This window comes from Amblyomma mixtum, chromosome 1 (assembly GCF_055824585.1).
Source record: "Amblyomma mixtum isolate Tamu chromosome 1, ASM5582458v1, whole genome shotgun sequence".
Lineage (NCBI taxonomy): Eukaryota > Metazoa > Arthropoda > Arachnida > Ixodida > Ixodidae > Amblyomma > Amblyomma mixtum.
The window spans coordinates 321,843,510-321,857,673 of record NC_143012.1 but is presented as its reverse complement, the minus strand read 5'-3'; the positions used below and the strand labels follow the sequence as shown (position 1 = coordinate 321,857,673).

At 48.2% G+C, this 14,164-nt stretch overlaps 1 protein-coding gene across 2 annotated transcripts in view; it reads left to right on the top strand.

Moving 5' to 3' along the window:
- Positions 1 to 14,164, top strand: part of mei-P26 (E3 ubiquitin-protein ligase meiotic P26) — a 41,425-nt gene that overhangs the window by 4,128 nt on the left and 23,133 nt on the right. For both annotated transcript variants that reach the window (XM_089567247.1, XM_089567246.1), the window contains exons 3-6: positions 1,084 to 1,416; positions 2,761 to 2,979; positions 5,716 to 5,925; positions 6,857 to 7,610. In XM_089567247.1, the coding sequence (XP_089423373.1) occupies positions 1,084 to 1,416; positions 2,761 to 2,979; positions 5,716 to 5,925; positions 6,857 to 7,610 (1,516 nt within the window). The remainder of the gene's footprint in view (positions 1 to 1,083; positions 1,417 to 2,760; positions 2,980 to 5,715; positions 5,926 to 6,856; positions 7,611 to 14,164) is intronic.

Genomic DNA, 14,164 nt, shown 5'->3' with positions numbered 1-14,164 from the left:
GTTGAAATTGAACGTGGTACAAAGGTTCATTTTTTGCACCAAACAGCCACTGCTTGCCGCTGTTGCTTTTCCCGGCTAAAGGTGGGACAGTAGAAGCAGCTTATTCCAGGGGAGTTTCAAAACTGTTTGAGCAGCCAACTAGGGAGCATTTTGTTCCTTGATGTCGCTGAAGGCTCACGTGAACATAGGTCTGCGATTACTCTATGCTCCTCAAGCACTAAACTATCAAAACGTGACCGGTAGTGTACAGAAACAGACAGCGAGGGTGGCAGGTGTGACCCGTCTGCGCTTGTGAGCTTGCCGTCAAGTGGTGCGGCCATCAGTGTGCGCACGGCTTATACTCGTGAAATTTTGAAGTGAGCCCATGCCAGTCTGGTCATTACAGGGGATTTTATGCGATATTTTGAGCAGTTTCTAGTAACATGATGGGTGCTTTGTAGCATGACAGTTCTTGTGCTTACTGGAATGTATGAGGTTCGTGATATGAAGTGTGACCTACATACCCCCCCCCCCCCCCCCCCCCACACACACACACACACACACCTTTCCTCGAAATCAAGCTCCCTAACCCTGGCTGTCCTGCGTTAACTCCTTCCGTACCATACCCATGGGCCGCCAATGACCCATAGATATTGCACATTATTTCAGTGCTATCAATGAACTTTCCAACTTGTTACACTATGAGTTCTGTAGTCCAAGAAGTCAGCTTTCATGGTTGTGGTTTGAGGTATTTGTCAGCCAAAGACTGAAACCTTCAGGTAGGGGCTTTACGCAATAAAGCAAGCAACATTTTGTATGTTTCAAAATTTCTTTAATATTTTTTTTTTGTTATAAGGCTAGTGTCATAAATAGTTACCGTAATTTTCACCAAACTGTGTGAGACAAATAAAATTTCTCATTACTGCCTTATTTCTACTTGAAGTGCAAACAGCAGACAGTACGTTTATTTAGCTTCATTTTGATCTGCTGCATCCTAACTTAACTGACACAGTTTTTTCAGTCAGAAGTTGTATAAAGAACGTGCAAAAAATTCCTGTTTATGGAAAGAGTAAAAAAGCATGCCTGGCGCCATCCTTGCCACAGATGGTGGGACGGGGTGTGGTGGACAGCTGCCCACTGGAGCACATGATGGTGAATGAGCTCGACCGGGCTGCACTGGAGACACTGAGCATGGTGTGCACCTCGTGCAAGGCCAAGGAGACGGCGGTGGCGCGCTGCACGGACTGTGCCTCGTTCCTGTGCAACAACTGTGTGACTGCGCACCGCTACATGCGTTGCTTCGAAAGCCACGTGGTGGTCACCTTTGACGAGCTGGGGGGAGCTCCAGACCCAAATCAGATTGGAGAGGTGCATCGGCCTCTTGCCTGCCCCACCCACGCCAGCGAGCTGCTCAAGCATTACTGCCTCACCTGCCAGGCAAGTGCTGCTGGGCTCGATGATGTTCACGTGAATGCATGGCGGAATTTTTGATCACCTTCCCACAGGTGCTATCCAGCCTGTTGCATTATGGTTGCACTGATCACCAGTGGAACCACTCTGTAGAATTTGTGCCCACCCATTGTCTCAGTGGCTGCATTGTTATGCGGCTGAACACAAGGTCATGGTGTCAAATCCCAGCTCGCGTTTCAGTAGAAGTGAAATTCAAGTTTCGTTTTTTTTCTTTGTTGTTATTGTTATTCACGACGAATTACCGTATATTGACAATTATAAGTCGACCCCCCAACTCGCGGCCCCCTTTGGCCAAAAAAAAAAGTTACTCTCTGAATTTAGGTCGACGCTGCCGCACCCTGTGCTCCTAGCTCGCCGGAAAAGTTTTTCAGAAGGCCGAGTCGTAAAGAAACATTTACTTGTTCACGAGACACTCTTGAGTCGTCGTCGTCGCTTGTGAGGACACAGTCGCGATCATCATCTAATGAGCCACTGCTGCCGCTGGTTTGTCGATAACATGCTGCTATCGTATTAAAACAAACCTTTGGTGCATATCTCAATTAAATTCAAGTGTTTTTAAGCAGATCCACTTTCGCACCGTGTCTGACAACTGAAGTACGAGCGCATGGCGCGTGTATTATCCGCGACTTGGTCGAAATTACTTTTGACCCCGCATATAGGCCGACTAAGACTCCGCATATACGTCGACTCCGATTATAAGTCGACCCCCCAACTTTGGAAGGACGTTTAAAAAAAAAAACGTCGACTTATGCGCGGCAATATACGGTAATTACTTACTTCAGTGATTAATGATATTGCCACGTATCATTGTAGTGTTTGTTCGTTCACGCTCAAGGCTGCAGGAAAGGGCTGTTATCGTTTTTGTTCGTGACGCGAGAAGCGACCAGTCTAATCTCGATTGATCGCAGCCATGAAAGGCTGCATCTAGGTTTTTCCAGATTACTGTAGATGATCTTGTCCTGCTATCTGGAAGTTTCCTTGCCGGCTTTAAATTGAGCGATGCCGCGAGCGGCGGGCATTCGTAGTTCGACGATTGACGAGCACGCTTGTTGCTTACGCCGCCACCGAGTGAGTCAGTTCTTTTGCGGGCGCAAGTCAGCCCAAATAAAGAGCTTCGTTTGCAAGTATTTCTGGTGTCTTCCTGACCGCTGGACTGCCGTCACTACAACGTGACAATATTACAGATAATGACATCTCCGGATACTGCAACTTTGTTGGGTTTCATGAGTGCGCCCGGAACTTTTTCCTTCCCAAATGGGCCCGTTGAGTGCTGTCGACAGGGCTGAGCATGTTGTTGCATGCGTGCCGCAGGTGCCCATCTGCAATGAATGCACACTAGGCGAGCACAAGCCCCCTGAGCACGAGTGTGAACGGGCCACTGAGGCTGGTGCCAAGCAACGCGAGGAGCTGCAGGCACTGCTCACCGAGAGCCGGAATTACGTGCAGTCCTTCGAAGAATCGGCTGAGCAGCTGCAGAATGGCCTGACGGACCTGCAGCAGCAGCGAGACACAGCCAAGACCTCTATTCAGGTGTGGAAGCCGGGTTGCAAGGCTTGCCCCCCCCCGTATTTATTTTTTATGCGAAGAATACTACTTTAGCTACCACTTCAGCCCTTCACCATGGTTATGCGCCTCCAAATCACGTGATACATGACGTCACACCACGTGACACGATGACGTCACGACAGTGCAGAAACGGGGGCCCACCTCGCGCCGTCGCTGTGGTTGTGCGCCTCCAAATCACGTGATACATGACGTCACGACAGTGCAGAAACGGGGGCGCCCCCCACCTCGCGCCGTCGCTGTGGTTTTGCGCCTCCAAATCACGTGATACATGACGTCACACCACGTGACACAATGACGTCACGACAGTGGAGAAACGGGGGCCCACCTCGCGCCGTTGCTGTGGTTGTGCGCCTCCAAATTACGCGACACGATGATGCTTCGCATTCTCCAGGCTTAACCAAGTTAAGCCTCAGCCATTTTTTTCTAATTGCCTGTACTCATGTGGAGCAGCAGTCTTGCGCTTTGCGTTAATCTACTGTTTTTTTTTCTTTGCTAACACTAGTGGAATTGTTTCTTGCAATGCAGGAGATGCTCTCTGCGTTAGATGGTGTGTTGGGACTTTTTCAGCACTTTGTCACATATTTGATGTGAGTGGTGAGTGAGCTGGAACATGTAACGGCACACATTAAGAGCCAGCTTTAGAGGCATGGTATTCTGATTGGACTGATAATTGTGCTTACCATCTATGCTGCATTGTCACAGACATTTGTCCTTAAGGATGCTACCTGTGCTGCGGTGAATTTTATTGGCCTCATGTTTTGGAAACAGGCAAAAGTTCCGATTCAAAAAAAAAAAAAGCTGCTCCATATCATACTTGGCTTCTGTACTGTAGAAATTTGATAGTCGTGCACCTTTGTCAGCTCATTATGAAATTTCCAGAGACACGGCGTAAGTTTAGTTGCGATGTTTTAGTTTACCCCTCAGTTTTTTGCTTGTTCTGAGTTGAGTGCCAGGTCAGCAATTTCTGGCATTGCATAGTTGATCCCCACTGCTGGCCAGGGGACTGTTCAGGACCAGCTTAGGTGCCCCAGGAGTGTTTGTTATTTGTTAGTGTGATTGCATGGAATCCAAAGGAATATTGAAGGGAAACTGAGGATAAGTTGAAGTTGGCCTGTATCGATAGAATACCACATTCTAATCACAGAGATAACTTGCACCGAAAACAGAGCTTTCATAAGTTAAAAAAAAAAATATGAACCAAAATTATGGTTGTCTTCATCACCGGCCAATTACGCAAGCAACACGCATGCATCGACAGCAATTTCTGGGCGCGGGTCCCAGAGGTAAAGTGACACTACCATTCACTTCAAAGCAGTGTCAGCCAGTCCTTCTGGATACGAATGCCACTATTTTGAATCAATTGGGGGAAAGATTTTTAAACTCTGCTTACTGAGCGATAAATGCATCTTTTGGTGCTGGACAAACAACAGCCTACTGAGAAAAGGCGAGAGATTCAGTTTTTACTGAGAACATTAATTGGATAGAGTTTGGAAAGCATCAGAGAGGTTTTTTTCCCATCACTTTGCTGGCAAAACAAGAGATTGAGTAATTCGTTTCATGTTAATGCTGTCAGCCTATCCTCATGAAGGCATGGATGTGGGTCCACGGAGGAGGGGTCAGTGGCTCAAAGGTGTGGCATATGTATGAGGGAAAGCAGGCAGCCCATACTGGCAGCTTGGGATGCCAGAGTTGTTCATAGTTAGTAAAGTTTGTAACTAGGAAACCAGGCCACATCAATCCCCTGTAAATGGCTGTCGCATTACGAAGGAACACAGCGCAAAAAAAAATGGAGAACAGACACACACTAGTCAGCACTAGTGTGTGTCTGTTCTCTTCTGTCCTTTTTTTTTTTTTTTTTCGCTGTGTTCCTTAATAATATTCAGTCACAAAATCGCACAACAGTGCACCTTGACCCTTTCCGGTCATCTGTCGGGGGACAGCAAAAAAGTGTGCGTCCGGTCAGTTGTTGGGCAGGGCCCGAAACAGCGTCTTGGCTGATATTTCTGCGGGAAAAATTGCGCGCCATCAGGTTGTAGCCTGCAAATTGGCTGTTTGGCTTCCCTCCCGAGGATAGTTGCACCATACTGATGCAAAAATATTTTTTGATCACATGGTTTTGAGCGCCTGAATTGGCGCCAAAAAAATCGTGCCGTGACTTCCATTTCAACAGGCACTTGTTATGGAGAGTTGTCCAATGACTTTGTAGAAATCGAAGGCGACTTTAGTGATGAAGACAATTACGTGCCTTCTTCGACTAGGATTGTGCGCTGTCTGCAGTGACGGAATGATAGAAGGTGGTAGAAGGGGGAGCATTTTTTCGAGAGGCATGCAAGTGGAAGCATGGTCTCCGCCCAGGAGAGTTCGAGAGGTACCACACTCTAAAGAATTTCCCTGGAGCTCTAGCAAAGCTGAAAGAAATAAAAAAAATTAAATAAGTGTTTATAACCAAATATTGACGAAGGCACGCCCTTTCTGCATGAGAGGTGGCCTAAAATAATACTGACTGGTGTAGCTGTCACTTGGAAAGTACACCTGACTGGAAAGGGTTAATGCTTGTCACATCTGAGGCACCTGTGAGGGATGTCGGAATTTCACTCAGTTCTGAAATTTTGCTGTATGATGATGATGTTCTGGGTGAAGGTATTGGTAAGTGTGGTGGTTGTGTCTTTGACTTGGGATTTTTCTTGTGTCGGTCTGCAGGAAACATTTGAAAAGTACAAGTCGCTTCTTGAAAAGCGCCAGGAAGAACTTCTAGAAGAGCTGGAAAAACTGCACTCTGAGGAAGAGCTGCACATAATGGACTCTCTGCACATAGCGGAGAAGACTACAGAGCACATCGAGGAAGCGTGTCGCTTTGTGAATCGCCTGTTGGAACATGCGAATGCTGTCGAACTTCTCTCTCTCAAGCAGGTAAGCGAAGTTTCTGGAGGGTTTTAAAGGTTAATTTGCTTTGCACTGGAAACAGCCTTTGACCTCGATCGATGCCAGAAGTTCATGATTCTGTTGCGTGTCGTTCGAGTTAATGTTGTTAGAAAGTGTTTTGTTTTTTTTGTTCATGAAGTGACAATAATGAAAATTTCTGGGAAAAAGTATTTTTGCATGCCGATTCCAAATGTAACCTAATTTTATTTAAAACAAGTCCTTGTGCACATGTCATATGTTAGGCAACTTCTTGCAGAAAGCTTTCAGGAAATTTTGATCAATAGAACTTGATAAAACACTCGCCGCGTTGGTTTCTCTTGACGTGGAGGAATGCTGTAAAGGTATAATTATTACCCTTCCTGTCATAGAAGTTGAGTTATAGGGTTTTGAAGTCACTTGAGAAGCAAATAAAAATTTTTTTTTCTTGTTTCTCAAGTGGCAGATTCAATACCCTACAACTCAGCTGCTATGGTAGGCAGGATAATTTCACCCTTTTTGCATTTCTTGATGCCAAGAGAAACTAGCAGCATGCGTTTTAACAAGTTCCCTGTTTCCTCTCTGCAAAAGGTTACCTGTATGAATCAGTGAAGTGCCATCTTAAACCTTGAACATACAAGACCTGATGGGGTGGTTTGCTTTAAATTCCACGTGGAATTTAAGCAGTGCTTTCTGTTCTACTGTGAGCTCTAGTGTTTTTGTTGGCTTGCCAGTCGGCTACTGGAATTTTAAAGCTGACTCTTCAAGTCTTTTCCTGTGTCTTCATTATCTGTAAGGAAGTTCTGTTAGAATGCTGCATAAGAAAAGAACTTTTGGTGCTGATGTACAGATCACCGTGTAAGTTAGGTTACGACGATATATCTGCACGGTGAGTGAAGGTACGAATGTGATGGCCAGACATCCATGATCCACTTTCATGCAGTTGGTGACCACACGCCTGAGGAGCCTCATTGCGGGCACACCAAAGCTGGAAGCACCCAGTGAGATGGGCTTTGAGTTTGATCTCGAACGCTTCGAGAAGGCACTGGGTTCGGTGTGTGGCCGACTGCGAAGACCCCGGGCCGCTCCGTCACCACCCCCGCCACCAGCCCCGCTCTCGACGTCGCCAACCCCTCCTTCATCCTCCCCTGTGAACGGAGGTGGCAGTGGGGGAGGCCTGGTGGGCAACACTTCGCCCATCCACTCCATCTCCTCTTCTCTGGGCGGGGGCAACATGTCCCCGCTGCATTCCACGTCGTCGTCACTCGGAGGTGGTGCTGGGAATGGCGTGTCCATGTCTGTGGCATGTGCAAGCATGTCCCCAATCCACACCAGCGCCCCCCCGTCTCTGGCAGTTGCTGTTGCTGGGAGCGGGAACCTGTCGCCGCCGCTGCACTCTGCCGCGTCTTCGCTGGAGGACGCGGCAGTGGGTGGCGCGGGAGACCCCTTTGCAGCACTGACGGCACCGTCCCTGGATGTTGGCCTGCTGACAAGTGCTGCGGCACAGTACAACCTGGCACGCCTGGCCAACATGGCGGACGCAGGCCCTGAAGACCCCGAGCAAGGCACCGATGTTCCGGTCACAATGGCCGACCTGCTGCTAGACCCAACGCTGGGCGTCTCCACCGCAGAGCAGAATGTGCTGAACAACCTGACAGCCCTGGCCAAGCTTGGATCAGTGTCACTCAACAATGCTGGTGGGCACCACTTTGTCTCTGCTCTCCGTCTCTTTGTAGGATTTCATTGTGTGTGTGTGTTGTGGTAAGGGGGGGGAGTGTGTTGAGGAAAGTAAAGACCATTGGCAGTGTAGGCGTGTTAGTGGAGATATAATTGGCACTTTGTGATTGAAGTCCAAACTGGTCGTAGTGACGACACATTGTGTGTTGGAAACTGAGCTTTTATTTGATTGCACAGGTAGTAGACGTGACTACAGTTTAATCCCACTTCAGTGAAATTTACGGTACCCGCGAAAAAATTTAGTTGAAGCAGAGGTTTCATGAAATAGGGCCAGAACGTACAGATTGGACTGGATAGTTTATGGACGAGTTTTTTTTTTTCTAAAAAGCCTGCCAGCTTCAGTCTTTCGGCATTTCGAAAAACTGCACCATAGCACGATTTTCTTAGTACTCTGGAAATCTCGGACAATAGACATGTTTGTGTTAGATACTCACCCGCTGTCAAAGCTAATATTTTTTCCACATGCATTTTATAAGCGTCTCTGCAAGAGCCCGTACTGAGGCCACGCTGCCTGGAAGCATTTCGGCGTGAACTGGCACGCATACACCCACGTCACTGCGCATTGAGTAGCAGTCACGGGCACCTTGAAATTGATGCTTTAGATAAAGTGCCAGAAATGGAATTGCTCCGAAGATGTTTAGCGGCACGCAGTACAAACAAACCGGCGGAGTGTAGAGTCTCCGCCTAGAAGCACCGTCGCTTGCCTTGCCTGTGCCAGGTCAGTGCTTGGGTGCACTAGGACAGGAAAAAAATGCGGCACAAAAGCGAGACCATGGAGTGCATCCTAGCTGGCTGCAGGCTTCTTGCAATGACATGCCGCTCACCGGCACACTGGGCGACAGCGGACCGTTGCGTGCCGCTTGCTCAGTGTTGCTAGGCCTAAAGATGGCTAGATGACCTAGGATGGCTAGGCAGTGTTGCTAGGCCTGTCGAAAATAAGGTTTAGGTGAAATTCGAGTAGAAATTTCAGCTGTTAAAGTGCTCCTGCCGCTGTTTTCAGCAAATTTGAGAGAAATGCTTAACAATGAGTGGGCACGTTCAGTAACAGTGCAGATTTTTGATATTTTGAACTCTACAGTAAACGGAAATTCGTTTAAATTGCTGTATTTGCAGTGGTGCAAGCTTTTCTTAATTTGCTTAAGGTGTATCCAGACGACGGACCGGTTTTGGCCGTGTACTAGCGGTCACGTGGGGTCTAGCTTCTGGCCTACGAGGTCCGCGGACCAAATCGTGTGAGAAATGCGAGGACATTTTTTGTGGCGGTGGACCATGGACCTTTTAGCCTACTCACGCACTTCAAGTCTGGCAACCATGTCACAATGGTCTCTCTAGGCAGTCGAATCACCGCTGCTATTATTCTGTGCGCCAAGGCGACACCAGTGAAAGTAGTCATGCTTGCACTGTCACCGTGGCAACATGGTCGGACGACTCTATGTTTTACTTTTTAGCGTCAGTACAGCTTTATGGCTTGTTTACACTTGGGCATGAAAGCGAGTGAAATCCGTCGCCGCTCGCGGCGTACACACAGGTATGGTTAAAAAAGAATATAAATTGACGCTGTCTACGTACTGCTAAACGCAGTTATTTTGCGGGACATTACACCATTTCTTACATTTTCTACGTTTAGTTCAGCGCATGCAAACACAAGAGACGGTGATAAGCTCAGCCTAGTGACGCTGTCTGGTTGTTAGGACATGAACCATTTCTGTCAACAAACCTTACGCTCCTTTTAAGCCTAGAAGCAGCAGAATCATCACTCTAAATAAAAAATAAAGCTAATTTTTCACTCATAAGATTTCTTATAGGTAAGATGAGACAAAGCGAAAGATAGGTGCCCCATTTATGGCCACTGAGCGCAATGAAAAAGGCAGTAACAACGATGAGTTGAGTTCGAAGCGAGTGGTCCTGCTTCGAAGCGCATCGCCATGTTTGTCGCCATGGGAATGTAGCTTCCTCCTCGCCGCGGCAGAAACTGGTCCCGGACCGATCGAGCTTTCCACTGGGTATTTAGGCGGAATCTCTGCCGCGGCAGCATATTCCGCTTGGCCTCGCCGTCAAATTCCGAAGTGTGAACGTGCCATGAGAAGAGCGCTGCTGCAAGCGGATCACAGAGCTTTCCACTTGGCCCGCCTTGTTGCCTGCTCGTTTGGTTCGTCGTGTGGATGCTGTCGCCAGACGTGGCATAAAAAGGAGAAACGCTGAGTTTTCTTCTCGGTGCCTAAGGGCAAAGGGGCGAACCATCTATGATCTACAGTGATGCGCTTGCATACAAGCAGGCTGGGTCTGGGAAACACAGCATAAAAAGCAGAAATGCTGTGACAGTGAGCCACCATGGGGACTTCCCCGCAATACTTTGGTGCAAAGGCACGAAGCATTCAAAAATGACGAGATTTTGGTTACTTTCTTCATTGTCTTTGACAGAGAAAATGCGTTGCGAACTTCCTTCCACGCTTAAGGGGTACATGGGTCTTTTTATTTACTGGCCGAAATTAAACTGCACAGACTACAGTTTTTTTTTTTTTTTGCTGATTTCAAATATACAATTGCTTGTAGAAAAATTAGTTTCCGAGGTATTAAAAATCTCTTGCTGTTGTCTACCCGAACAATAGAAATGAAAATGCTGATCAAAAATTCATTTTTAATAAATGGGTATGTACTAGGTATAATGTGTAAGGATTGCAACACTCGGAGGAGTTTTCAGATTAAGCTAATAATATAGATTTTAGCCGCCCATTGAACTTGGCGCTCACACAAAAGTGGCGAAGAATAAGTACAAAAAAATACAAAAAATATTAAGAGAGGAAAATAAAAAAAAATAGCTCGCAGCACTGCATGCCTTATACCATCAGCTTTCCCCCCGCAAAAAGATCTATAGCTTTAGTTGCTCTAGGTGCCGAGATATCTCCTAAGGAAACTTTAAACCCAACACAAAACAAAACAGTTATGAGAAAATGACAGAAACAAAGAAAACTGAATTTCATGGCAAAATAATTGAAATTTGAACAAATTTGCACTTGGAAATTGGCTAGCAAGCCCTGGGAATGGAATATGATGACTTTTTCCACCCACGAGGCCCTTTTTCCGTGCCTGCTGGCTGTTTTCAGATACACACTTTGGTGCTGACATCTTGTTCAATGCAGGTCCTTTTTCCAGACTGCATTAACTTCTTTGTTCTTGGTGAATCTTGATAAGGAAACTGCACAGTCCTATTCAGCTTTTTAGCTGGTTTCAAATATCCTTTTAGTTTTAGATGAACCTATCAATTCGTAGTAGAATAACTAAAGACCATTTCCTATTTCTTGGAGCCACAGTGGGAAAAAAAATGTTAACCACTACGCAGCTTTCCTAATCCAAGGCAATCTCTACTTGAAGTCCGCCACGCGGTTCTTGGAGGGGTCCTTGGAGGGGTCCTTGGAGGGTTCGAAGTATCCCAGATAGCATCAACCGATGTTATCAATGACAGCTGCTGCTGTCAGCCAGCATCACCCAATCCGCATCACAGCGTGCGATCCGAAGCTTCTTGTTCGCACGCTTGCTCATGCACAGATGCTACCGAGAAAGTGGGAGGCCTGTCTGTCAGCTTTTTCTCTCAAATCAATTGCGGTAAGCACCACCAATGAAAGCTGCAAGGATCCATGGTCAATGCTGCCCATTACAGACTACGTCTGACGTGTCAGTTCAGAGTTGAGGGGACATTCCCCTTGGGTTGGGGGGCTTGCGAGCCAGGGTATTGCTCGACAAGTGATGCACCACAAGCGTAGACAGCACCGTTTATTATGGGCTAACAGGACAGCACTGAAACACACTCACACCGTGGTCCAAGCAAAGGGCAGCGCTTGCACCAGTGGAACAACACAGCGTCTGAGCTCCTCCGTAGCGGAGGGGTGGTTCTAACAGCTATGCTCGACGGGGAAGCTGGTTTTCCCCCCGCTGGTCTTCCCCTGCGCTGCTGCTCGGCCTTGGTCTAGCTGCTGGCGGGATGACACGCATGCTCACTACACTGCTGACAGAACTTGCTGGACATGTGCGGTAGGGTTGCACTCGGATGCACGCGTTCGCACCTGAAAGACGCTGGATGACGTGTGCTCAGCCTGCACAGCCTGTTGCGTCGAGCTATAGGGGTGTCGTGCCCCCCTCCAATGAATACCGGACACACCAGTGGCAGGCAAGGCTGCTTCTGCAGCTGGGAAAATGAAGTCAGAACCTAATTTCTCAAAGTTGGTCCTTATGGCCGTTGCAGCACTTTATTGCCTCCGGTGGCATCCTGCATGAAGATCAGGAGACACTACTTGCAGTGAACAAACGCAAGCACTACTTGCTGGGCCATCTGACGCTGGTCCCTCTGACAGGTGTCTTCTGTAGCGTCATCACTTTTAAGGGTGTTTCCAGAGGCTGCTGACGAATTCCTTGGCAGCGGGCAGAAGTGCCACCCCTTACGGGCCACCGACAAACTCTGTGGCAACAAGCAGAGGGGCCATTCCTTGCAGGCTGCTGTCAAACCCTGTGGGAGCGGGCGAAGAGGCTGCACCTCTGAGGGGATGTACCCATGTGATTTGACATGCAGTCTCATCTTGTACAGGGCCGGAAGCATTTCCCTGGGGAATTCACTGTGCTTGAGGACTTGGGCAATGGATTTTGTATTGACTTCGGCCTCCACAGTTGAATTGGAGGGGCCATGTCCCCACCTCCAGTTCCTCAGGCTGATAGCCGCCCACCAGCTGCTTCCTGGCTCGAGCGGGAGTGGGCATGTTCTGTTATTGTGCCCGCTGCTTTGGTGCACCCTGACACAGGTTGACCGGACCTGGACTGCTTCTTTGGTATGTTGTCAACGTTGATGTCAGCGGGTAGGTTATATGCACTTGCGTGACGGGCCCTACCCTCCAAGGACTGTATGCTGTTGTGCCTGCGGCTTGAGGAATCAGAAAGATGGTTACGCGGGCCTGCACATGACCGCCTGACCAGGTGTAAGAAGGTTCCAGGCACGTCTCGGCCGCAGGCGGTGGTTGGTAGCTAGCAGGGCGAACCAAAGCTCGTAAAAATCACTTTGGGCGCTTGTGAGGGAACCTCCCCCTCTGGGGGTTTGCTAGCAAGGGTATCACCTGACATGTGAGGCACCACAAGCACAGACAACACTGTTTATTACGGGCTAACAGAACAACACTAAACTAGTGGAACAACAGTGTAGTGTCGGAGCTCCGCAACGGAGGGACGATTCTGACAGATGCTCTCATATGAAACAAGATGCTCCAACAACTGCGCGACGACAGTTGAGTCTCAATGCTACACAAATGATACGGCCACCGGTGTCGCAGCCAGGTACTGCTGTGATGCTGCCAATGACCTGCCGTGTATGAGCCAGGAAGGATGCCGCTCCCTCCAAATGCAAACCATGAACGTCTCGTTGCCGGCAGTTCCGTGCTGCCAGAACCACGAAGTGCGCGGACAGCACTCCCCCACTGGTCTCCCCCGTGTGCTGCCCGCTCGGCCTTTATCTAGCCACTGGCAGGATCGCACGCATGCTCTCCGTGCTGCCGACGGAAGAACTTGCCGTACATGCGTGGTGGTGTTGCACTCGGATGCACCTGTTTGCACCTGCAAGACGCTGGATGATATGCGCTTAGCCCATGCAGCCTGTTGGGCACCATGGGCCCCTCCACGGATCTTGACGCCGCGCTACGCTATTGCCAGTTGTAATCGGCGCTGATGACCGCAGATCATAGTTCTCCTTCACTGCTGCATATTTTGCACATCCTTTGATGTTGCAGGTTAGCAGCTTCCACTTCGTGATTGTTCACAATGATGAACTTTTCAAAATGGCTGCACCCAGACGCAGCTGAAAAAGGCGAGACATTCAAACTGTGCAATAAAAAGCTGCAATTTTGCCACGTGGCACAAGGCAGCCAGTCGCAAGGCTGCTTCTCCATTTTTGTTTTTGGCGCTTTTCTCGAGCTTTGAATAGGCTCCGCAGGTGTCACATTGGCACGGAACAAAGCCGGCAAGCTGCATTGCCAAACAAGACCAAATAGAGCTCATTATGGCATTTGGTTTTGAATTGGAGAGGCATAGAAAATGAGTTTGATGCATCCTCACAAGTTGCTGCACCGTGGCAGCACATTTAGCGGACAGTTTTTCAAAAACTATGCAAGTCCCAGGCTCCAAACTTGTGGTAAAGACCCCCCCGCAAATCCGAATGTGGCAAAATTGAAAAATGATATTTTCGGAATTTTTCTGTTCTCAAGACCGATGTCCCCACTTCGAATGATTTCGATGGTCATATTCTAGTGTAGCACTCCTGTAGGAATGGTCTTTGTGGGCGTTCGATTTTGAGTTTAAATTTACCTACCATTTACAAATAATTTTTCAAAATCGCTGCTCGCTATAGCCCGCAACGAATAAGGGACACCTCACTGTGCATCCCCTGGGTTTGCATAGGGAGCATGGGTGGGATGGGGCACGGAGGGCTACAGTCCTGGCCTGTTTCCTGTACTTTTTTTTCTGGCACGTTTTCGTGTAT